This window comes from Aedes aegypti, unplaced genomic scaffold (genome assembly GCF_002204515.2).
Source record: "Aedes aegypti strain LVP_AGWG unplaced genomic scaffold, AaegL5.0 Primary Assembly AGWG_AaegL5_hic_scaff_894_895_PBJ_arrow, whole genome shotgun sequence".
NCBI classification, from domain to species: domain Eukaryota; kingdom Metazoa; phylum Arthropoda; class Insecta; order Diptera; family Culicidae; genus Aedes; species Aedes aegypti.
In genome coordinates, this window is record NW_018736596.1 from 11330 (window position 1) to 37842 (window position 26513).

General features: G+C 35.6%; 2 protein-coding genes across 2 annotated transcripts; one reads left to right on the forward strand and one right to left on the reverse strand.

Moving 5' to 3' along the window:
• The first annotated feature begins 1235 nt into the window (after window positions 1-1235).
• LOC23687640 (putative nuclease HARBI1) lies at window positions 1236-15544 on the forward strand. Its single transcript, XM_021857192.1, has 5 exons — window positions 1236-1431; window positions 1487-1634; window positions 10613-10779; window positions 13312-13582; window positions 14703-15544. The coding sequence occupies exons 1-5, from the start codon at window positions 1418-1420 to the stop codon at window positions 15375-15377; spliced, it is 1275 nt and encodes a 424-aa protein (XP_021712884.1). The 5' UTR covers window positions 1236-1417; the 3' UTR covers window positions 15378-15544.
• A 1946-nt stretch (window positions 15545-17490) lies between these two features.
• LOC110681438 lies at window positions 17491-26002 on the reverse strand. Its single transcript, XM_021857193.1, has 4 exons — window positions 25928-26002; window positions 19842-20022; window positions 19690-19780; window positions 17491-17864 (listed from the first exon to the last, which is right to left on the reverse strand). Exons 2-4 carry the CDS (start codon window positions 20015-20017, stop codon window positions 17619-17621), a joined length of 513 nt encoding a protein of 170 aa, XP_021712885.1. The 5' UTR covers window positions 20018-20022; window positions 25928-26002; the 3' UTR covers window positions 17491-17618.
• Window positions 26003-26513: the final 511 nt, after the last annotated feature.

Genomic DNA, 26513 nt, shown 5'->3' on the forward strand with positions numbered 1-26513 from the left:
GGTCGATTCAAAAATATGATAGTTGGCCTATCAGCCACCCGCAGCGCTTGCATCGTTTTTGTTCGCATTTGAAGTTTACACACTACCGCCATCTGTTGGCCCATCGGCCAAACACGCTTATTTTAGCATTGGGCGTACATGTCCTCGTGACTATGATTTTGATCGAGATTTGCTCTAAGTGTTACGTCTGTTTGTCTGTGCTGTAAGTATAAACAGTGCTGGGAATGATAATAGCAGTAGGCTTGAATTTCGAGAAACTCACGTGGCTCTTCCCAGTAAAGTAGCTCAAAAATGTGAATTTCATCAAGTAGCCTATCTTGGGTGCATGAATTTTCCAAATCACTAGTGTCATTGAAGGCTCTAAATACGGAAAATGCAGTGGGAAATAGAACAATTTTCTACAGTAATTTTGGGTTGCCCTTAGCAACGGATGTTTTGCTATTTTCAAGGATTTTTGTCTATACAACAGCGATGGACGTGAGTTTCACTGGCTTTGCGGACTATGATTTGCTTCGCTTCGCTACTCTAGAGTGAATTTTAAGATTTTTCCCAACCCTGGGTGTAAATCGGAGGATTTAGTAGCGCATACATGTAAACAGACTAATACGCAATTTGTCTGTTGATGTCCGAGAAAATCACAAAAGAAGCACGGCATCGGCTTAGACTGGCGAGAATACATAAATTCCCCTATATGCAAAAATAAACAAAACTCGATTACTTTCTCAAATCGACGTTAGTAATTTCCATACGGGTTTGATAAAATTAATTAAGAAGAATCACAACCTCTTTTCTAAAACGGTTTTAAAGTGGCTCTGGGTCATTTGGAATAAAGACATTTGGCATAAGGTCATTTGGCATAACTCCGTTTGGCATAATGGTCATTTGACATAAACAAATTTCATCAAGAACTGGCATATTGCCAAATTATGCCATTATGCCAAATAGCCATTATGCCAAACGGCGTTATGCCAAATGACCTTATGTCAAATGGCTTTATGCCAAATTACCCGCTCTCTTTTAAAATGAATCCCCTTTTTTACATTTTTCCGTGTATACATTACTTAAAATAATTTTGCATGCAATCAGTTCGCGTTCAAATACTAGGTAGTTTCTATCGTTTTCCACACAAATTGTATGACAAAATGATAAGCCGTTTCATTCAGTTACTTTCGACGTTTTTGTATCAGTGTAAAGTGTAGTCCGCAGCTGACAAGAAAAGCGCTCAATAAAATAAGCTGCTTTTTACCAAAGAAATTTTGACAGTTGTTCCAAAGCCTTTCGCCATCTACCCTCAAATTTGGTAACTACCAATGTCAAAGCTACGAGCAAGTCTAAGGCGCCAAAAGGAAGAAAAACAAGTTTGTTTTGTTTTTTTTCATGTTAGCGTCGTTTTTTTACAATCTTCCCTACGGATAACATGTCGTTGCTACGGTAAGTAATTGTTATAATTGATTAATTTTTTTCTATTACTAATTCGAATATTTAGCAATTTTCGTTTCATTCTGAATTTGATTATTGCTGCTTCGAGCGTCGTTCTTTTAAAGCGAAAAAGTCAGCGAAAACGAAAGAAGGCAGCGCATTGGGTTCACCCGTATCTCGCTGAAAGGAGCAGTAAAGGCAGATATGCTACCGACGTGAGTATTAATTTTAATTGAAGGACTGTTTTGGGCTTGGATTTGGTCAAATTAGCCAAAAAATCAATCTTTCTCGAGATTCATACGTCTTTGGAAGTAACTGGTTTTAGATAGTCGGTTTTCCTTGGGAGCTACAGTGATTCGAACTCATATTTGTACATGGTAATGTTTTAGCATAAACTTAGTAGACAAAACATCAAATCTAGTATAAGTTATGACCTCGTCCTAAAAGCAATTCGGTATCTTCACTGTGAGATAGAGGCGGATCTTCTCTCCATCGTTGCATTGATAAATAAGGCGAAAATCCAATCTTTTGGTCAGAAGCAACAAGATACTGTGCTGCATGGAATTGTCGGGCGCTTCGAATTCCGGACACTGGCCTTTTTCACGGTGTTGTTGGACCGAATTTTGATTTCTTTTCGGCTTGAATTAAAACGGTTTAGTATCCAACAAAGTCCGAGTGGCCACATCCGATACATTCTAAACGGCGCAAAACTCTTCATTTATATTGTTGAATATCAGATCTTAATGCAAGGTTAAATGATTCCCATTGCAAATATATAAAGATAATTCGGCATGTCTTAAAAAAACGTCATTTTTTACAAGACCTTGACCCACCGGGAAAACTCCAGCCATGGGAATATTCCTGAGTTCCTCTGGCCATTTCAAGAAACTAGATATGTATATTAGTATACTGAGAAAAAATATGTGAACACGTTAAGTATTAGCGGTGGAGATTTTAGTATTTATGCTTTCACTCAGGGCTATGGAAATTCCTTCAGTGTTACGCCTGTTTGTCTGTGGTTAATCTATATAAAATTGAAGACAAAAATAGTAAAAATATATTACACTTTTTGTATTCACATTCCAACAACTTTTTGTGGAACACATTAAGGTGAAACATTCCGGAATCCAAAGATGGCCGTCACAATGGTCGAACTGTGCACCTACTCACGTTTTAAAAGGCACTGAGCTAGAGAAACAGTAGAAAAGCAATGCTGATCTTCTTATTTTTAGCTTTCTGCTAGTGCACAAAGCCAAAATAATAAAACGGCTGTTATTAGGTGCATCTTTCGCGAGATTAGTGCCTTTGAACTGTGGTGTTCTGTGTTATTAGACAACACTATCATCCTAATTTGGTAAAACAAATTTAAGATTTTATTAACATTTTGTTAATACAGTCAACTCTCCCTAACTCGATAATGAAGGGACCATCGAGTTAGGGAGGTATCGAGTTACAGAACACAAAACCAGTGCAACTGCGATCCAAGGAATAATCGAGTTAACCATGAAAACCAACTTTTACTATGGTTCTCTAACTCGATATCGAGATGCGGAATATCGAGTAAGAATTAACTGTACCATATTACATTTCATTTGCCGTGGCAGTTCAGATTTATTACAGGTGAGTTGATTGCTCCTGCTTATGAGAGAAAAAAAATACGTTTTCAATTTACTTAACCTATAAATATAACGCATTAATCGTTGGAATAGAAGATTGTAACGATTTTTGCCTGAAATTATTAATTATTTTATTTGACATTTGTTCCAATGTTTCAACATTGGATATTCTATGTAACTCATTGGTACTATACCAGGGAGGAAGCTTCCGAATCATTTTTAAAATTTTATTTTGAATTCTCTACAGAGCTTTTTTCCTGCTAGTCCTTATTGGTACAGCATACAACATGGCTGGCCTGAAAATTTGTTTGAATATCAAAAGCTTGTTCTTAAGACAAAGTTTTGATTTTCCATTGATAAGGGGATAGAGACATTTTACATATTTATTACATTTGGCTTATGTGGGAATATATTAGTTGAGTTTCGGAAGCATTAGGAGAAATCTTCCATTTTTGCAAGTATGAAGAAAAAATATCCAAACTTTGTTGTAATCTACTACAGATGACACGCAGGCTTCGTCCTTTGACGGAGAGGCCTGTGTCATCCGTAAAAAAGGATTTTTGACATCCCTGAGGTAACTCAGGTAAGTCAGATGTGAAAATATTGTATAATATTGGTCCCAAAATGCTGCCTTGAGGAACACCAGCTCTTACAGGAAGTCTTTCAGATCTGGAGTTCTGATAATTCACCTAAAGTGTACGATTTGACAGATAACTTTGAAATATTCTAACAATGTATGTTGGACAATTAAAGTTTTTTAATTTTACAATTAAACATTCATGCCAAACACTGTCGAATGCTTTTTCTATGGCTAGAGGAGCAAGAACAGTAGAATAGCATTCAGATTTGTTGGAACGGATCAAATTTGTTACACGTAAAAGTTGGTGAGTTGTCGAATGTCCATGGCGGAATCCGAACTGTTCATTGACAAAAATTGAATTTTCGTTGATGTGGGCCATCATTCTGCTCAAAATGACCTTCTCAAAAAGTTTACTGATGGAGGAAAGCAAACTGATTGGACGATAGCTAAAAGCTTCTGCAGAATTTTTGTCTGGTTTTAAAATTGGAACAACCTTAGCATTTTTCCATTTGTCAGTAAAATATGCTAATTGAAAACATTTGTTAAATATATCAACTAAAAATGATAAGCTACTTTCTGGAAGTTTCTCAATGAGGATGTAGAAAATTCCATCATCGCCAGGAGCTTTCATATTTTTGATTTTTTTAATAATAGTTCTCACTTCTTCCAAATCAGTCTCCCAGGCATTTTCGAAAACCTTTTCTTGATTTAGAAAATTAACGAAGTCCTGAGTAACTTGATTTTCAATTGGACTAGTAAGTCCTAAATTAAAGTTGTGCGTGCTTTCAAACTGCATACCAAGTTTTTGAGCTTTTTCGCAATTAGTTAGTAATAATTTGTTTTCGAGTTCTGTTTGATCTTTCGATCTTGAAGCTTGCTTTTGCCGGAGCGAGCGACGAGGGCAGGATCAAACATGTCGCGCGTCGGTCTAGTAAGTGAAAAAGTGGCGTGATCGGGGAGTTCGGTTGGAGTAAGTTAAAAAGTGCCGCGATCGGTTCGTTCTTTTTGATCTTTCGACGACCTTGACGCTTGCTCCTGGGCAGTGCGTCAAGAAAGCCCGAGCTGTCGTCCGTGTTTTTTTTTCGGGTCGCGCGCCTATATTTTTTTTTCTGAGTGCTAGCCGAGCAAACGAGTGAAGCTGAAAGTGGATTGTGGCTGCTCAGTCAAGGATAACGGATCAATTGGTGAGCTCGTTTCATGCTACTATTTCTAATCTATAAAATATGTATGACTGCACATTTAATCGTTACAATGGTGGGATGTAAATATGATGTTTCAACAAACTATGGATGGTTCGTCACTGTGAGTGTCGACACAAACTCTGATTCATGATTTTTTTATGTTTAACATTTTTTTTTTCAGAACACCCCTTATATACCTTTATTTTTGTAATTAAAACAACTTTGAATGGTTCGACACTACAAGTGTAGACTTGCGAAAGGTTCACTTTATTCAACAAACTTTGGATGGTTCGCCACTGTAAGTGTCGGCATAAGAATAAGAGTGTTCTATGATGTCCCAACCAATTGAGTCTTTTGTTTCTTTTCAAATGAGTAAAATATAATAACACATGCTTTCGTACTGACAGCTGTAGGAATGTTACATTTAGGTAATTTGTTCAACAAACTTTGAATGGTTCGTCACCTCAAGTGTCGGCATAATTTTCCACTACATAGAAATTATATGAACAATTATATTTACGTATAAGCATGTATATATCTCACAAATCATTGTTTATCATGGTCTAATCGCTTATCAAAGTGAATCCTTTGACCCAACGATCCTCCCCATTAACAAACATCCCTCCCAGTAACCTTTGTGGAGATGCAGAGGCAAACACGGTCTCCAAATAGCAAAGGTTACACACTAACATTCCTTCCCTCAATCCCACCTGACTGCAAGGACGTGGCCGGCGCCGTTATTGACCTTGTATAAATAGAGGCACTGAATTATGCACACTGAAGAAGATTATAGCCAATCCCAGCTGAACTTCTAATTGATTCTTTGTGCATTTTCACTGACTTCGGTCAATCACGGAATAGCAACCATTGATATGTGTAGTCAGTCTAAGCTAAGCTAAGCTATTAGTTAGTAATAATTTGTTTTCATCTTTCAATGCCGGTATTGGCTTCTGAGGTTTTTTAAAAATTTTAGATAATTTCCAAAAGGGCTTAGAGCCAGGGTCCAATTGAGAAATTTTATTTTCAAAATTTTTGTTTCTTAAATCTGCAAAACGTTTCTTGATTTCTTTCTGCAAATTCTGCCATATAATTTTCATAGCAGGATCGCGAGTGCGTTGAAATTGCCTTCTCCTCACGTTTTTAAGACGGTTCAAGAGTTCAAGATCATCGTCTATAATCACGGATTCAAAGTTTACTTCACATTTTGGAACTGCTATGCTCCTGGCTTCAAGAATGGAATTTGTTAAAGTTTCAAGAGCATTGTCAATATCAAGTTTAGTTTGTAATGAAATGTTAACATCAAGATTAGAGTCAATATACGTTTCATATATATTCAAGTCGGCTCGAAAATAATTGAAAGTGGAGCTGATAAGATTGAGAATCGCTTCATGGGATATTTGAAGTGTAACAGGGACATGATCAGAATCAAAATCAGCATGAGTAACTAATTCAATCTTAGAAGTTGTATTCCAAACTGTTTCACCTTAAGTTCTCAAATTGACGCATCAATTCTTCAATCTGCCTAATTTGACGCACTAAAAAATATTTGCTTAAGTTAGAAATATTAAAGACTTTGGGTATTCAATAGCTGCAATAACTAAAAAAAGCGTTACGCGTGGTGAATCTATGACAAAAGGTCGAAAGACAAAAGGTCGAAAGGACAGAAGGTCGAAAGACAAAAGGTCAAAAGGACAAAAGGTCGAAGAACAAAAAAGAAGGGACAAAAGGTCGAAAATATTTTTTCAAAGAAGGAAAAATTTCCCACCGGACAAATCATTTTCGACCTTTTGTCCTTTCGACCTTTTGTCTTTCGACGTTTTGTCCTTTCGACGTTTTGTCTTTCGACCTTTTGTCCATAAACCGTGCAATTTATTTAGTGTTGAAACAGTTTGCCTATCGTACCTACATCGCTTCCACAATAACTGTATTGTGGAAGAGTAAAGATGTGGGAAGGCTATCAACGTGTCGTTCTCACTCAAGTGACGACATGACTACTACAGAGAGGCAGTAACACTCTAATATAAATTGATACTTATATTAAGCTGTTAGGTAATCCAATCCGCATGGTAATTAAATTAATTAACTCATTACGCGTGGTAAAGATGGAATTAACGGGGAATAGTAAAAATATTCTGCGGAATTCCCAAAATGGATGTTTTAAAGAAAATTGATTGCGCCTTCACCATTGTTTGGTCGTAATGTTGTATGGTTGTTTACATTTTAGAACCAGCGACACGTTGGGGTAACAGTGAAGAGCCGCCAGTACCACCCTTGATCAAAATCCCTCCCCCTAACGTGATTTATGGAAGCACCCTTGTAACATCAGGGGACGTCCAAAAATTACGTCGCGCTAAATGTTACCATTTTAACCCCCCTCGCCTTAGTCACATATTTTGTATAAAGACTGCAAAAAATTTTGTATGAATCGTCGCGTTTCCCTGAATCCCCTTTCCCTACAAGCATTACGTAGTTAATTAATCGCCTTCTACATGTATTTACATAAAGTATTTGGTTGTCCCGCGGACGTATTGTTTTGAATGCAAGCACCATAATCAGATCTTTTATTATTTTGATTCTAATACAGTCATCTCTCTCTTACTCGATATTGAAGGGACCATCGAGTTAGGGAGGTATCGAGTTACAGAACACAAAAGCAGTGCAACTGCGTTCCAAGGGACCATCGAGTTAGCCATGAAAACCAACTTTTACTATGGTTCTCTAACTCGATATCAAGTTACGGAATATCAAGTAATGGAGAGTTAACTGTATTTTATTCATCAAATAATAAGAAACATGGTATACTTAATGGTATACAAGATTTTCATACAAAAATACGCCTAACATCGAAAATCGTCACCGTCAATTGGGTCCTAAAATTTTTAATGGATTCTTGTTTTTATTTAATAATACGAAAGAGCATGTTCTTGCAACTACTTTAGCAATTTTTCCAACTCAAGTAACGGCTATAACGTATTTAAACTTTAATTTTGTTAATTGTTCCAATTATGAACCTTGACACTTTTGATCATGTTTGACGTTCACGTTGACGACAAAAATGCCATATGTGGGCTTATAGTTTCAACACTGGAGTTGTTCTTATCTGACATTTTGGAAGAGATACAGAAAATAAAACATACGCAAAATTTGAGTTGAAACCAAGGGGTGTGACAGGGGTGTTTTTTGAAGTTAAACCAACGGAAACCATTTAAAATTAAGTAAACACGTGTTGTTGATCTAAACTTAAGCGTTTGGTACTAAAATTGGGACAGGGCTTTAGGACCCTATACTCGAATAAAATAATATTACTGACAGATATTATGTAAAACAGCACAATATTTTAAAGAATATTTATGAACAATATTTAGCACATTCACTAAGGAATGGAAAAGTTGACGCACTTGTCAGATGCATTTTAAAATAAATTTTATTTTTTGCCCATTATTAATAAAATATAAACTTTTTTTGATTTGGAACCTTCAAAAACATTTAAATGAAGCAATTGATTTTCAAGAGCTAGTTGGATCTGGTTTTCTTATGAAAAATTAATTAGAAAATGCCTCAAGTTTGAACCCGCGTCAAATATGTTATAATGGAAAAGTACTGAATTCCAGAGTCCATGAATGAAGAGTTGCGCGAAGAGTGAAGCCAAATCTACCTATCGAACAGTCAAACTATCTTCCTATCGAGCAGACCAGCAAGGCAGATAGGGGCTATTTTCGAAGACGAAGAAGAACAATCATTCAAAGAAGTCTCTTCGCGCAACTCTCTGTATATAGACTCTGCTGAATTCATGTCTAAAACTGATCGAATTCAATATTCCATTCCCCCTCCCTAATACACCTATCGAAATTCAAACATGCAACACTTAAACCGAAATTTTAATGCACTATATGTTTGCTAAAGTCATTATTATTGAAAAAATGATTAGGGTTTAGTTATAATTGTTTTACCAAACAAGATCTTAAAGTATAAGATTCAGATATTCCTTCGCAGTTACTTTATATGATATTAAAACTCATTCAGTATTTCCAAATATTCATTCTAAAAACAATACTACTAAAAAATACTAAATGGATTTTATAACAAAAATCTTTGAAATGACGTTTTTTGGTTCATAAATTTGTTTAAGTTTAAAACAATTTTACTTACAAATTATTTAACTATGCCCTAATACAACTGAACGATGTTTTCAATACTCGAGCAATCATAGAGAGCATTTTTCATTTCTTGAACGAAAATTTCGAATGGTTTTATGGCATATGAGTAGTATAGCCTTCTAACTTTCAAGGGTATTGAGGAATATTTACAGATATTGCTTTATATGGTAGAGCCCGAAGGTTGCGAAAGAAGGAGCCAAACAAATTTTAAGGTTATTTAAAAAATGATCACCAAGTGTTTTATTTATTTTAAAAAACATTAAAATTCACTGGTGGTAGTGATTCTTTATAAAAGATATTCGCGGAAGCTGACATATCTGTCAAAGTGTGAGCCAATCGAGCAGCGAGAGCTGTCAAAGTATGAGCCTAACGAACATGCGTTTTTTTTTGTGTTTTGAACTTTTCTTGAGGTGTAATGTAATCCGCTTGAAATTATTTCGGTAAAAGTTGTTTGTATAGAGCAAATATAAAATATTTTCCTTTTTTTGATTTTTTGTCAATTTTGTCAATATTTAGTTGTTGTTTTTTTCTGCTGTTTATTAGTTTGGAGATGTAGCTCAAAGATCTATAACGAAACAAAATACACTTTTTAGCAATGAGGAAGTCATGTTCGTGTTACAATATTATTCTCGACACCGAGCAAACTCAGCACTGTCAGTCACATGTTAGCAGTCTATTGCCAAATCATTCCATTTCTTTTCAGCGTATCTCTCATATAAAGGATCGCTAACTGGTAGGTAGTATTATTATTCTATTATTTTTTTTTCAAAAATCATTTTTTCCCAAATTGTATTTATTTTTCTTCTTAGAATACATTCAATAATTCTTCACGATGATTCAATACAGGTAATTTATTTTGGTCACCTTTGTAGTCTAATAAGATTTTTGATAAGTTTTCTTCCTAGCAGAATTTTTATAATACATACACTTTCATCATACACATTGAGGTATTTTTTTTAATCGCAAAAAAAAACAGGAAACATGTAGTCAATTAGCTTGGGATACGGTTAAATTAAAAATATAAATTCTCGCCCCAGTCCATTTTTTGGATGTACCTATTAGGATCCCATATTGACTGTGCAAAATTTCAACTCGATAGGTAAAACTATAATTTAGCGTCAGCAATTCAAAGTTTGTATGCGCATAGTAATGCGACAACTGAATTTTAAAATGTAGTGAATCCCATACAAACTTTAAACGGCTGGCGCTAAATTATAGTTTCGTCGAAAATTCTCTTTGTATATTTTTATATATACCGCTTTACCAGTTTTACTTTAATACTATGAATAAACTTGTTTAGTTAGATATTGTAGTTTAGTTTAGATTGTACAGTAGAGTGGATCTGTTTACCGTTTTGTATGGGTGGCTCAACCTACAGAACCATTTTTTAAGAAGATGATAAACATGAACATGAAAAATGCTTCGTATTATTTTTATACTTCAAAACATATTTTCATGCCAAAAGTTAGTCACCTTGATGTACTCTTCAAAGTCCTATGAATTTTGAATTTATCAACACCCAATAGGTCATTATGACCAAAAATCAAAACTGTGCCCAATCTACAGACCTCTTTCCTTCTTGAGCGTTACATTCTCCTGTTTCCAAGCTTTGCGTTTGTACAAGTAGTAAATAATATTACCTTATATTTTTCTTTACAGTTTGACGATATGGTGAGCGGAGAGAAGTTCTTTAAAGAAAATTTCCATATGTCGAAAAACAGTTTCGACCAACTTTTCAAATTAGTTGAAAAAGACTTAGCACCAAAGAGAAACACGAGACCGAAAGATGGAATTCCTCCAAAGCTCAAGTTGGGTTTGGTGATAGAGTAAGTATATTTAAAATCAAATATCAAATTCTGAATTCTACATTCTAAATTGGATAACCTTGTGCGTTGAACTCAAAACAAAATAGATCATAGCTGTTTGATCTTGCGTGAGCATGCATTGCAATAGATTCTACACCATTACCCCACAATCCATTATCCCGAATTTCGTTTACCCGTATATACCATTACTCCGAAAGTACCATCGCCCCGAATTCCATAACCTTGAATTCTATTAGCTCGGAATAATATCGTGTAGCGTAATTGTGCATTAGGAGTAAAAGCATTCGGGGCTATTGGCTCATAACATTCAGGTGAATGGCATTTGGGGTTATGAAAAAGAATCATTGCAATGAAAAAGGGCATAATGATCTCTGGTTATCGTCATAAAACTGCATACCTATGAATAGTATGTGTTTAAATAATGTAGCGTTGCCTCAAATGCATATAAATTCCATAGAAAAAGTGGTGACAAAATGAACAGGGATGATAAAATGAACACCGAGCCTTTTACCAAGAAAAAAAAATTGATTGAGATTTAATCACGCACGGACGATTTAAAAAAAAAAAAGTATTCAGCTTGATATAAAAAAGCTTCAGTAAAAATATCAACGAAAACTAAGATTTTAGATAACCACGTTTGAAAATTAGAACTGACGTCACTTTTAGCTCGGAGGTCTTGAGGTTTTTCAGTGAGGTGAACATCGTTATGATATGATGTCAAATTTAATACCTTTAGATTTATTTTTGAATGTGTTACAATCATTAATGGATATATTGTCTGGAATGCAATGAACATTTTCCTAAATATTTGTTTTGCTCACGTTTTTTACATCATGTTCACATTAAGCTCTTACGGTGGATTTCACCGTAATCTCAACAGCTGAACAGTTCGGTGAAATAAAACACCGTAACTTCGTCGGAATTTAACGGATTCCGGTGATTTTTTACCGAATACTGTAAAAATTTACCGTACTCCGTTAATTTATTTTACCGAACTGTTCAGCTGTTGAGATTTCACAGGAATCCGTAAATTTAAGTGTGTTCAATTTAACACAAAAAGCTGTTCATTTCACCCACATAGTGCAGGTATAATGAACATTTGCATAGTTTTTTTTATAATAAATCTTCGAGCTATTTAGTAGATTACCTGCGACACTGAAGACAGTTTACAGCCTTACAGTTGAGGTCGAAATACGCGTATCTGTCAAAGGATACAAACTCTAGTGGAATTAAATGGTATACCGTCAAGCTACCATTCACCGTGCATTTAAGAAAAATTTGCTCTTCAATAAATTGTATAACTTTGCCAAATAATTTGATGCGTACTAGAATACCACTACGTAGCGTGCAATTCTATAATAATTCAGGAAAAAATATAAAACTAGTGTTGGATAACAAAAAATACTCTAAAAATATGTTTGAAAATGTAATGTTAAGGTCGCCTCGTACCGTGCTATGTCACCATTTACCGTGCACACTAGTGCACCATTCACCGTGCATATAGTTTTCGTCATGATTTAATTTTGTATCTTGAAGAAACGTTGGTAATGGAGCAACTATGTTGCTAGTAGTGTGCGCACTCATTTTTAAGAATATTAAAATCTTCATTTAAAATAAAAACCATAAAACGTTCAAAAATTTACTAAATAAATACTTTTTCATTAAAATCGTTATAGGAGGTTTGACTGTATTGTCCAAACCATTTCATATTCACTCAAACACTCAAAATGAAGTTTTTTAATCACGACATAACAATAAATCTAATATTACCGAATAATTTCAAGTTTTCTACAGTATTACCGTGCATTTGGGTTTTGACTGAAACACAATGAAAAATTATAAATTGCATAAAATTTCATTGCTCATACGATGAAATACATCTAACTAGTGGTATACACAATGTAAACTTGTTGAAATTTTGAAAAATTTCGTACTCTAACGTTAAAATGAAAAATGGTAATTTTTGGAGTCTCTACTAAGAGTGTTGAAAAATCTCATTATCAAACAGAATTCACATGATTCTGACTACATAAACTAGGTTTTTCAAAATGCTTTGTGACAAAAACTACTTCATTTTATTAGTTTTATCTTATTTTGCTGACAAAAGAATAATTTGTGAAAATTGTATGAATATTTTGTAGGAATTTGTATATGTGCACGGTGAATGGAGCCCGCACGGTGACTGGTGACTTAACGGTAGTACTAAATTCGGTTTTTCATCTACTTATAGTTTTTTTGCTAGCGATATAAATATGTGAAAATTCAGTTTTTTCAGTCTGAATTCGTGTCGCTGCTATAGATAACATCCCAATTTTTGATGTTGTGCGATTATCGCAAACAAATACAAACTATACACATTCTTAGTTTTTCTATCAGAAACAAGATGATATCCTTAAGGTGTTCATTTTACCACCCCTTCCCCTTTACGCAACATAACGTAAATTAAATTCACACTAACATAATCTAGGTTTAATAAAATAAAATATTTATTGAAAATGCTAAAATGTATCCATTTTTTGTTTTGTTTTTTAGGTATCTGGCATCTGGTGGTCTACAGAGGCATTTGGCGTCGTGCTACAGAGTTAGCAAACAGCATATGGGGTCAATCATTGATCAAGTTTGTGATGCTATTTGTCGTGCCCTGAGTGCTTATGTCGCAGATCCATGCCAAGAATCATTTTTGGAAGTAGCCAATGGTTTTAATTCCCGTTGGAATTTCCCAAACTGTATTGGTGCGATCGATGGAAAACATGTGTCCATAAAAGCTCCCCCAAATGCTGGCAGCATTTTTTATAACTACAAAGTAAGTTATACTTTTATTAAGTAAGTTATACATCAATATTATTTGGCAGGCTCGGGATCCATGGGGCATAACATGGGGTAATATTGATCGTAGTGTCCCTCCTAGTAAGAAGCACGTATCAACATGTATCGATAGAATATTTCAAAGCATGAATGACGTGTCTCTTCCTTTTATTTATGAGCTAATAGAAATTAATGTTTCAGTAAAAATAAGTATTGTTTATTTGTATATTGTTCAACTTTTCTAAGCACTTATTTTTATAATTATGGATGACACTGCACTACCGAAGATGCATGTATGACATGAGTTCTGGAAATGATATAGGATTGATCAGGGCAATATGAGCAACCTAAGGAAAACGTCATTTCTTACTTACTTTTGATGGCTCTACGTCCTTCAAGACATGACCTGACATGACAGTAGAAACTATCGTGTGAATTCATGTAACTTGTACTAGAATGTTTTCTTTCATGTTGTATTCAGAAATAATGTTAAAATCTATTTGAAAGTTTTGCAGCGATGTTTTTAAAATCGAATGTTTTTTTATAGAAAAGCAAATGATAATCAGTACTATATAAACAACGTTTTTTTAAGTTTGACTTGAAATTATTAATTCTAGCGAAATATTGTTAATATAGCAAACAGACCATAACACTACAGTCACCTGTTGTTTTTAGGACTACCTCGATGATCCCTTGGATCGCATTTGTACTGGTTTTGTGTTTTGTAACTCGATAACTCTTTAACTCGATGGTCCCTTCAATATCGAGTTATGGAGTGTTGTCTGTAGTAACAAATTTCTACACATGATTCAACCTATTCTCTAGCCAATTATACCACTTGTATTAGTGCACAAAAATGACTATGCAGTAAACAATTCCAATCATTTTGTTTACAATCTTGATCGATACAATTTTCAGTGCAGAGCACGAAATTTATTCCCTTGAAAAGTTGATGTGTGGCTTCATTTTATCTTCACATTCATCTGGATTGTTAATTAAGTTTCTCTGAGCCACCCAAAAATCCTTTAGAATAGAATCCCTAAACTGCCAAAAAAATATTGTTAATAATATGAAATGATTCGAATATGTGTCGCACTATAATAACTTTTCTATTACAGGGTTTTCATTCGTTGGCGCTAATGGCTATTTGCGATGCTTCTTATCGATTCACCTACCTGGATGTAGGTGCTTATGGAAGCGAAGGAGACTGCAATATTTTCAAAGAATCCAAATTTGGAACTGATGTGCTGCACGATCGACTTGATTTTCCAGAAAACGCCACGGTCAATGGTGTTAAATTACCTTTCTTCTATGTAGCCGACGATGCCTTTCCCTTATGTAAGAGGATCATCAAACCGTATAGTAAGAAAAACCTATCAGCAGAGGAGCGCATTTTTAATTATCGCTTAAGTAGAGCAAGGCGTTGTATTGAAAACGCATTTGGACTGTTGTGCTCAAAATGGGCATGTCTGAAAAAGACTTTATACTGCAGTCCCGATCGTGCGCAGAAAATCATATCTGCATGCTGCATGCTGCATAACTTTTTGATTACGCATAAGTCTACTGCGTATTGCCCTCCAGGATACATGGACAAGTTTGATGACGAAAACGTTATTACAGAAGGAGAATGGCGCAAGAGAATTTCATCGGACTCATTATACCATACGACATTTTCGGCGAGTGCAGGCAGGCCTTCGGACTACGGCAAATATATTAGAAACGTGCTGAAACAGTACGTAAATTCAAATATCGGTGAACTGCCATGGCAGCGGCGAGCGGCGTTTGTCGAATGATGAAATCCTATGTATTATCAGATAAGTTATGTGATTAGACAAACAGATGTAAAAAATCCAACAAGAAACGTGAACAATGCGTACACTTTGGCTGATCAACCATCTACAATCAGATTTAAAAATTGTCACTAAATTATAATAAACCTTATGCATTAATAACGTTTTTCTATCTGCTTATGTTTTTATTCTGCTGTGAATTTATCGTTCAAATTAGCGGAGGTGCACGGTATCGCCAATACCCCGATATTGGATGGTATGAATGAAATGTAGTAAATAAGAGTTTACTACATAGGGATCCTATTCTTGGCACTTTTCATTCACTTCGGCAGTGGGGTTTTTTGAAAGCTACTGAGCTCATATTTGGTTACAATATGCGTAGTATTGAAGTGCTTCTTATTGCAAAGTTTCAGATCATTTGGCCGAGGAAAACCCCTCATGCCAAAGTGAATCATGGGAGTGCCCAAGTAGTTCTGCACCCTACTCGGTTGCTACTCATGCTTAGATGTCGGACTCATTTTACTAACGGGGCCTCAAGATGCAGTAATCTCTTTGTATAATGTGACATAATGCTATCATAATTACATTTAATGTTGGCTAACATGTTTCTATCTGCATATACTGAATATTCTCCCCTATTTTTACATTTCATATTCAATTTTCTTAAATAGTTCTCAGGGGCTGGCCCTTCTTCTTTTCACGCCAATGCTTTGAGGTCGTTATACAGGTCTGAGATAATTATCCTGGATTTGATTATCCGGAATATTAGACTCAATTATCCGGAGTACGTATATTTTCCAAGGAGCAATTATTTTAGATATTTGACCGCTGTATTTTGTAGTGTTGATTCGAGGTTGAATGATTTTAAAGACAATTACTAAGTTTTATTATTAATATTCAGATATTTTATCTTCTGATCTGAATCTAATCTTCTAACTGATCTGATCAAACTACTGCATAATACGGCAATCATTTATCGAAATGATTTATATTTCTGAAAAATGAATTTCAAGCTGGTGAAAAGATTACTAACTGAGGGAGAATTCTGAAAGACAGTTTATACCGTCTTCAGCCAAAGGCTTCTTCTTCTTATTGGCATTAACGTCCTCACTGGGACAGAGCCTGCTTTTCAGCTTAGTTTTCTTATGAGCACTTCCACAGTTATTAACTGAGAGCTTTCTTTGCCAAAGTTGCCATTTGCGCATTCGTATATCTTGTGGCAGGTACGATTATACTCTATGCCCAGAGAAGTCAAGAAAATTTCCATTACGAAAAGATCCTGGACAGACCGGGAATCGAACTCAGACACCTTCAGCATGGCTTTGCTTTGTAGCCGCGGACTCTAACCACTCGGCTAAGGAAGGCCCCAAAGGCTGCAAATACTGAACAATCACGAACAGCAGAAAGTTTAAAATAAGAAGATCAACTTTGTACGTTCATTATTTCAACAGATTACTGCCGTTATTCATATAATTGTCCCATGTTACAACCGAGAAAGAAACGCGTTTAAAGATTTTATCACATTTATGCCTCGTATTGACCAGGTTTGTGATAAATGCAAACAAAATCTTCACAATAGTATAAAGAATAGCGTGTTCATTAGAATCAAGAGTTTGTATTATGAGAAAAAAGTAAATTTTGTTACAGTGAAACCTCCATGAGTCGACATTGAAGGGACCAACGATTCATGGAAATATCGAGTCATGGAACAGCAATCCTTTGGAAAGCTGTTTCAAGGGACCATCATAGTAACCATGAAATTTTGTTTCTAGTATGGTTCTATGAGTCGATATCGAGTCATGGAACATCGACTCATGGAGGTATCACTGTATCAAACTCAAAGTGGGACTGTTATGCCTACATATACAGGGTTCTTGATGAATTTCTACACATAACAGTCCCATTGATAGTAGTGATTAATTATGTGCTGAGCATACTGCTGTAGATGACCATGGTAACTCATAGATTGTACCGAATATATAGGATGTATATCCTCATCTATATAAGTGCATCTTACTTCCTAGTGTGGAATAATTTCAATGAGAAGAACCCTCCATTTCAAAGTAAACAAAAGAGGTGTTCACGTTGTTCTTTACTCTAGAAAATTACAATCATGTATGCTATCAGTCTAGATGAATCTTTTTATTCTTATGAGGTATAAGGCTAAACAGCCTCAATAGAGTTTAAAGTACACATAAAAGAAAACAAATAAAATTATACCTTCCGTAAGGTAAGGCAAACGAATTACAGCTGCTGCTGCTCCTTAATTTTTCTGTAGAGTAGAGTGGTCATTTCATAGATGGCATCTTCAGCAACGTCTGGCGACAGCCTCTGCAGCATGCGGTCGATATTGGCCAACGCTGTTTGGAACACGAGCGGACTGTCTTCCAGCGTTTTGGAATAGTCAATTAGACTTGTAATGTTACTCGCAAGAACGCTGAGGGAATCATCTTCCTTGCTGGGCTTCTTGTTTTCCGAACGTGGCGATTGCTAAAAAAATAAGAATGGATCAGTTCAACGAAAGATGACACTGTTGAATGAATCATTGAAGAAAACGCTGCAGACAAGCAGACGTAACACTATGGACCATTTATTTAACGAGCAACTCGATTTCGCTATGTTACGAACCTCACAACTAGAGGCGCGTATTGTTTTTCTTCGTTTGCACTAGCTTTTTCTGCAGCTCTTGTTGCACAAAAAAGTGTTTCGTTCTCACCAGATGATGACGGTGTGAAATGGATGATGAATTTTGAAGAAAATTGTTCTAAGTGTTATGTCTGTTTGTGTGTGATATCACAGACAAACATACGTAACAGATAGAACAATTATGATTTTAAAACATTGTTACGTGAACATTTATGCCTAATGCTAAAAATGCTTTATTTGGCCAACCGCGAACTAGGCGGCGGTTGTGAGCAAACGTCTAAGGGCGCGGCCAGGGTAGACGCGAAACGAAACGAAAATTGCACGGGAAGGAATAACAATTATTAATAATGAAATGTCAAACTCCAAAGAATTTCCGCGTCGCTTCGCGTGACGCGTCTACCCTGGTCGACACCTAACTCGAACGAAAGCGATGCGAGCACCACGGGTGGCCAGTCGGCCAACTACCTAATATTAGAATTGGGCGCTATTCTGCTGTGCGATGGAAATATCTAGAGTGTTACGTCTGTTTGTCTGTGGCAATATAATCAGTGTTGTCCTTTCGTAAAATGGGATATACACTCAGAAACACGGGTAGTCACAAAATGACTAAATTTTAGTAATTTATGACTGTTTTCTATCTGCCTCTCTTTCATCCTGGAGGGAAATTTATTCCTATTTATCAATTCGTCTGGGTTGAAGCATCGCTAAGCTTCAACCCAGACGAAATGACATTTAGTGTAGAAATTCACAGCAGATTGGAAGAGAGGCATATATAAAATAGTCATTAATGCATAAACTTTAGTAATTCTGTGACTATTTTTATTTCTGAGTGTATGGTATTTATACACTCAAGATAAACTTCCTATTTGGTTCACCTTAACATGGTAGGCACCTTCATGGATTTCTGAAAGGAACATGGTGTGTTGCACAAGTGTTTTTTTAATGCCAAGTGAAAGAAGATTTATAAGTAAGGTCCGCTATGGCGCTTGTCAATCTTGGCAACCTAAGTCCGCCTTGTATAGTAAATCGAAATATCGCACATTGGATTTGTCACTTTCATCGAATTTTTTTATGATGCACACCACTTGAAGTGGTGATTTGCTGCTTACCTACATCTGATTATTCTGAATGAAATCACAACTAAGTTCCAAACTTTTTAACAATCTAATTCCAATATTTAATAATCTATCTTTTTAACAATCATTTATTACACAATGTGCTTTGAAACAGTGTAAATCTTGCACATACGTTAAATGTGTCTCAAATGATGTATAAGAGCATGTAAGGTGATTGCTAAGAATGTACAGCTTACATGATACAAATGGAATTAATGAAATAGAAAAATCGAACCAGGTATGTGCAACTGTACGTGTATTCCAGGGGGCTGTTTTCTTGAGTGTATAATATTTGGGCTTAGGCGCCGTCCACAAATTACGTAACGATCTAGTGGGAGGAGGAGTAAGCTCAAGCTTTTTGGCTTATACAAAAATTTAAAATTGTTACATACAAAAAGTGTTCCGGAGGGTAGAGGGGTCCAAAAATTTCAATTTTGACGTTACGTAACAAATGGACGCGACTTATTCTATGATTGGCGTGAGGTAAGAATTTTCGGTTTCGTATAGAGAAGTATTGTCACTCGACTTTCATAGCGACTGTTTAAACAACTTACGTAAAAGTAATTAGTCCGACCTTCTTCTTCAGTTCTTTCTTGTTCGATTTCATGTGCAGCGGATTCCGATTGCTTTGTGGTGGAAAACGTTCTGAAAAAAAAAAAACTTTATGTAAAGCCATTCATTGTTCAAAACATAAATTTAAACACACTTGCGCTTGCGAGAAGTGTCCGGTAGGAACGATAAGTCCTCCGCAAACTCCCACTCCAAACAACTGCTTGATGGGCCTGGAAGTGGCTCTCCCCCTTCGCTACCGGATTTCTTCTGGACAATTTTCTTCCTGTACCGATGGCTCTCGCGAAGTGAGATCCACGTCGTTTTGCACATGTCGCCTGTTAAAAATAATGGATATCAGTTACTATTTATCTTCAAACCCTGGTGATTGCCTGCATGGGCAAAGACAGGGGCCGAACCCCCATGACGGACAGAAAAATAAATCAGAATCCACTAGTTTGCTACGATAGAGTTAAGGTGGTTAAGGGTTCATTAATAATTTACATAACGCCGAAATGGTCACGCCCTTCAGCGTTATGAAATTTGTGAATGAGCCCTTTTTTTTCTCGTTTCGAATGCGCCACTTCCTTTTACATTTCAAATTTATTTAGATAATGTCTCACAACATTCCAAAGTATTTACCAACAACTGAGATATATCCTTAGAGTTCTCTATAATGCTTGATTTATTCTCGTTAATCTTCTATACAAAGACAAATTAAAGACCACCATGTCCCTTGCAGTTGCCCAAAATTTTATGGCTCGTAAGGTAATCTAGAATGCCGTGAAAAGTGTACTGTGATCTGTCAAACTTGTGTACCTTTTGCACTACCGAGGGACCAAATGCAGTACTAGAAGTGGTACCCAATCTGAGCCCGAGTGCGACGGACCTGTTCTATATTTAAGTTATTTTCAGACATTCTCTCAAAATTGTTAAGTATCAACACTTGAAAAATAATCTTGCAATTTCAAATGTCATCTTAAAGTTATTTGTATTTTTCATATACAGTCATCCCTCCATGAGTCGATGTTCCATTACTTGATATCGACTCATGGAACCATACTAAAAACATAAAATCATGGTTACTATGATGGTCCCTTCAAACAGCTTTCCAAAGAATAGCTGTTCCATGACTCGATATTTCCATGAGTCGTTGGTCCCTTCTATATCGACTCATGGAGGTTTGACTGTATTCAGAAACAATCTAGGAATTTCGTTAACCGTCAATATTCCAAATTCATTCAGACATTCTCCAAGAATTCCAATATATTTACCAATAATTCAGAAGTAATCTTTTTATAATATTTTAAGAATTTCTGGTTATCCTTCAACATTCCAAATGAATTCAGACATTCTTTAAGAACTCCCAACATATTCAATAACAATGGGTTACTTGCTTTGCTCTTGCCCACAGTTGATCAGCAGGAGTTTTTTTGTTCATTTTTTTTTTTGTATGGGGAATGGTATCTAACTTCAAATATCTTGTTAGTGAAAGATTTAATCGAAACAAAATATTTGGTAGGTGTTATAGAATGAAACATTGCTGACAAAAATTCAAAGTAGATTTTCTGCAACTAGTGCAACTGAGTGCCTTAAAAATTAGGAATTAGGAAATTAGAAGACCCTTGCCTGAAAAAATGCCACAAAACGAAATCAAAAAGTAACCAAGAAAACAAAACAAAACCTAATAGGAGACAGGAGATAAAAGTACAGGACAGGAGATACATTTTTTTAGAATTTCTCATGACATTACGACAAATGTTACTGTATGTTCTTTAATTTTTGAAGATTGGGTTTTTTTGAGAAACTTTTTTTTACTCGGATGAAATGCTGGACAAATTCTTAGAAAACAATAAGGAATTTTGGATTTTTCGAGGAAACGTGGATGAATTCTTGAAGGATAAAGCGAAAAAAATCTTGCGGGGTTTCTTGAAAAAAAAAACAAACCTTTGTAGATTTCCTCGATAATAGACTATTCAAGTTAGTTTGTTTGATATTTTTAAAGGTAGGAAAAATGGTTTTTCCTACATCAATATGTTCACAATATAGTATCATGACACTTTGGAGTTCATACAAAATATTATCTAAGTTTTTTTTATTTTATTTTACTTTCAGTAAAACTTCCATGCGTTTTAACACCTATATTTTTTTTATTATAAAAGACGATATTGAATTTTACGACAGGAATGTAGCAAATTTTTCCGAATTAAATGTCAGCTGCAATTATTAAAAACATTACCTACAAAGTTCTTTCAATCCTTTTTTGTATGTGTTTCTCTAGAAATCTGATATGGAGTGATTCGTAAAGTAATTTGTAAAGCAATTCCTAGAAGTATTGAGATATTCAGGGCAAGATTCAGGGAGTAGTTTTTGAACCAAAATATGGAGAGTGGATAAATTTTTAAATGTTATTTATGAAAGAATCTTGAGATTACCAATAATAAAATGGAATGATTTCTAGAATCTGAAATAATACTTGATGGAATTTCTGGAGAATTCTTTTGAGAAGTTCAAGAATGAATTGCAAAATCTTAGTAAATCGATGAAAATTTTCTTCAAAAAAATTCTTTTGAGAATTGCTAGTATTTTGTTTACGAGAATCTTAGGGAAACAATAATTGAATTCTCTAAGACATCCTTGAACAAATTACTCGGGAAATCTTTGAGTATTTTCGTTTTTGAGTTTTTGAGTTTTTGAAAGAACAGTTCAACGGTTTCCGCTAGGAACTTTAAAAAAAATGTTAGATTTTTTTAAACATTAGTTAAGCAAAGCTAAGAAAATAAAACAAAAATTCCGAGGATGTTTTAAAGGAATAGAGGATGTTGCTCCTTGATTTTGGAGAAATATAAAAAATGCAGGTAGATCTGCGTTGATGATAGATTGGCTTTTCAGTTCTGATAAAATCAAAAGACTGTTATTTCATTTTGTCCAACGTTTCGGTCCGTTTGGGACCTTCTTCAGAGACTCAATTTTAGCTGTTCTTCCTTTCAGATAGATATGCGGAGAACTACTTTGAGAAATCATGAGAATAACAATTTCCCAATTGAATTCTTTCTAATTGCTCATAACATTTTTGTGGAATATTACTAGGAATATTTAGAGTAACACCTGTACCGTCTACATTTAAAAACTTTCCAAACATTTTCTATGAATACCAAGGTAGTGTGCATGAGCGTGTTTGCTACTCCGTTATTGCAAAAACAGCTGTACTGTACTGTAACTGTGGTAGCTAGAGTTGATGTAGACTCTACATCTAAATATTGAAGCGATTAGCCGTGCTTTTTTGTAGTGGGAGACTTTCCGTCTCAGAAGTAGTGTCACCAGATTGTTTAATCCGGTGTTTATTTTTTTGATAAGTGTCACGACAATGGTGCAACTCAGGATCAGAAGCATCTTCAATGTGTAAGTACTGGTGCTATCTTTACTATAACGAACAATAACGGCTCCGGCCGAATGCAGGTCAAATTGGGAAAGGGATAGAACGATACCGATAGTGCGGTTACTAAGCGAACCGGAAACGATCCGGATTCCGTCGCGCGCCGTCGAGCATCCAACAGATTCAACGGATCAAACACTACTCTCTCTAAGAATACCAAGGTAGTATTGTAAAATAACTTAGAAATAATCTTATAGTGCTCTGTGATCCTCAATAAGTAAAGATTTTTTTTTAAATTTCTTATTGTCCTTCAACATTCACAATATTTCCAGAAATTCACTCAGATTTCCTAAACATTTGCCAACAATTGAGGTTCAAAAATATTCTAGGAGTTTCTCGTTGTTTTTCAACATTCAAAAAATGGTTTAAACACTCTCTCAGAATATACCAAACAATCCAAAAACAATCTCATAGTACACTGTGGACCTCAATTTATTCAGAAATAATCTAAATTACTCGTTATCCGTCATAATATCCAATATGTCTCAGAAAACTCTTAGACTACCAAAGCTTCCACCAACAATTCAAAAATAATCTGTGAGATCTCTTTTACCTTAATTAGTTTATATTTTGCTTCAACATTCCTAATTTGTCCAGATATCAAAATCCCAAATTATTCATCAACAAGGGAAAAATATCCTAAAGTTATTTTTTTAAAGGTGCTAAAAATCGTTGCTCACATATTGTTTGCCTACGAATCGTTTTGTTTTGTTTAATTTTCTATCAAATATCAAGCAGTACTTCTTACAATTTATTTGATAATATTGAAAAGGAAAACTAGCCTACATGATTTCGAAGCCATTTAGATTAAACAATTATTTTGCTTAAAATTTTTGCACATTTGCAAAAACATTACATAGTGGTACATCAGTACCCATAGTGGAGGGTCTCCAAGAAATCAATGGTTTGCGCCACTGTGTTCATTCACATATTTCAACGCAGAAAATGGACATTTTTGGCACCCACCCACCCGAGGTCTACAAATTTTGTATGAGCCGTATCATCAAGAAAACACCCACCCACCCACTAAAGCGTTATGAAGTTTGTGTATAAGCCTACTAAAGGAATAATTCTTTAAACCAACCTTCACTAAAGGAACAGTGTTTCTATTATTGGTGCAAGGCTATTTGCTGGGAAATTTAAAGTGAATCGTGGTTTTTATACATTATCATTCAAGAAGATTTGAAGTCTATCTACTGATAAATTGAAAATACATATTTCATGATTTTATCACCAGGTTTCAACAGTTTTCCTTTAGTTGCACCACTAATGGTACATTTGCCCTATAAAACTCGTGCATTGCCTTTTTAAAGCAATTAGTTCGATAGAAAACATTGAAGAGTTTCTGAAAAAAAAAACTTCGAAGAATGCAAAGCACCTGGAGGCAGGGCTGGTAACAGTTCTCTTTTTAGATTCTCTATTTCAATGCAAGTCTCTAAAATGTCCCTATTTGTAATGGAAAGCGTCTAAATTCTCCTTTTCAACCAAAATGGAGAATCTCTGTAGAAACTTGCAAATGTATACCTAGATAAATTCCTTGTTGAAATCTTTAAATATTTATCACCTCTGGACTATCGCAGAAGTTTTTGCAAATGCGGAAATGCTAATGAAAGTGCGCGATTGCGGCAAATAGCGTCGGTGTTTTCAGTGGGGTTATTCCTCACAGTCCAACGAATAAGTGCTCTGAAGATACCAACATGATTCCCGCACTTTTATTTGCATTTTCGCACTCACGAAGCCGCACTTTGCAGTCCAATATTGAAAGAAATACACAATACTTACAGTAACACCATCAGTATTACATGCAGTAACACTCAATTCTCAAAAAAATCTGTCTGACCAACTTTTCTGAGACATTCTTATAAAAGTCTTCATCTGGTGATTCCTAATTGGACAATTTTTGATTTTATTGGTTTATGTATGGTCTGTTTTTGATTACAATTCTCGCACAACTGTCATCTCGCCCTAAAAGCCATTGGAAACCGAGTGTGTAGCATTTTGTTACCGAGCAATCGAATGTATTTACACGTTATTTAACAATGCTTCGCTGAACAGAATATCCTCCTCTGTCTCCCAGTAGTGATAGCTTTCATCTTAGTCCATTCATTTGTTTAGAAACAATAAGCTACACACTACCAATGGCTTTTAGGGCGAGAACACAAGTTAAGGCCGGTTTGCTACTGACAAGAAAAGGAATCGTCTATCTCGATGCGTGGAAAATTTCTCCCAAGAAATGGTCAAGAAAATCACTTTTTTCTGATCGCAGTACGCAGTTGAGAAGAAATGTCACATCAAAGGGGGCTCTCTGTAGGAAATTTCTTGACCCTTTCAGTCAATGAATTAATTTACTTTTCTTGAGCGAACAGCATATTTAGCTTTATGCAAGAGTTCGGTCTCTCTTTGGTCTCTATTTGCAAGCATAGGTTCTCTAAAGTTAGAACTTAAAGGCACTCAGTTGCTACCAGCCCTGTGGAGGAGAAACAAAAAACCAAATTCTGGAAAAACATCTACAGGAATTCCTAAGCATATTCATGGAGGAGTTTTAGTCGGATGTGTTTAAGAAAGCCTTTTTAAGAAGTCTGAAGGAATTCGGCTGTTGTCTTTAGAAGAAAATCGTATAGTCTATCTAAGGAAATTCTTGGGAGAGCTATGAGAAATCCATATATCCCGTTCCAACAACTTGGCTGAAATTGCCGACCGATAGGAGCCAAAACGCGTTTAGTATTCCACTTATTGATCAATTTCCAACTCACAAACATCCCTTGTGGAAACTCTGGCTATGCCTATGATTGTCTTTATCTACTTACAGGTTCGGTTGAGCTGCTTCGCTATCTCCCTCCAGGCCCGATCGATCGCACCACTGTTGTAATGGTCTCGATTAGAAAGGTACCAAGATTTCTGGGCGACCCTTTACAGCTGCAGCCAGCTGTTTCTTATCCTCAGAAGAGAAGAAATCCGTCCTTCTTCTCTTCTTCTGGCGTTTCCCGGCAGCCGCGGGAGGAGAAACATCAGGAGAAGCTTCTGTGGCTTCCGTATCAAAGTCCGGTGGGGACAAATCAATAAATTCTCCTAGCTCCAAAAATTCTACATCGGCGTACTCCATCGCAATTAAAAAATGCAAACACAAACACGGTTTTCAGAACAAGAGCACAACTAACTTTTGGACAGATCGTTTTTTTTCCACTTGGTCACACTCGTCACACTGCACACGGCGCCGGTTTCAAAATACGAAATGTCATTTTTCTTGCGGAATAATAGATCAGCATATTATTCCGTAAGAAAAGTGACAGCTGAATGTTTTTAGAACAGTAATCCGCCATCTGTTGGCAAATTCGAAAAACTGTATAAATTTCTTGTCAGCTGCGGACCGCATAGGAAATTTCAACAGAAAAA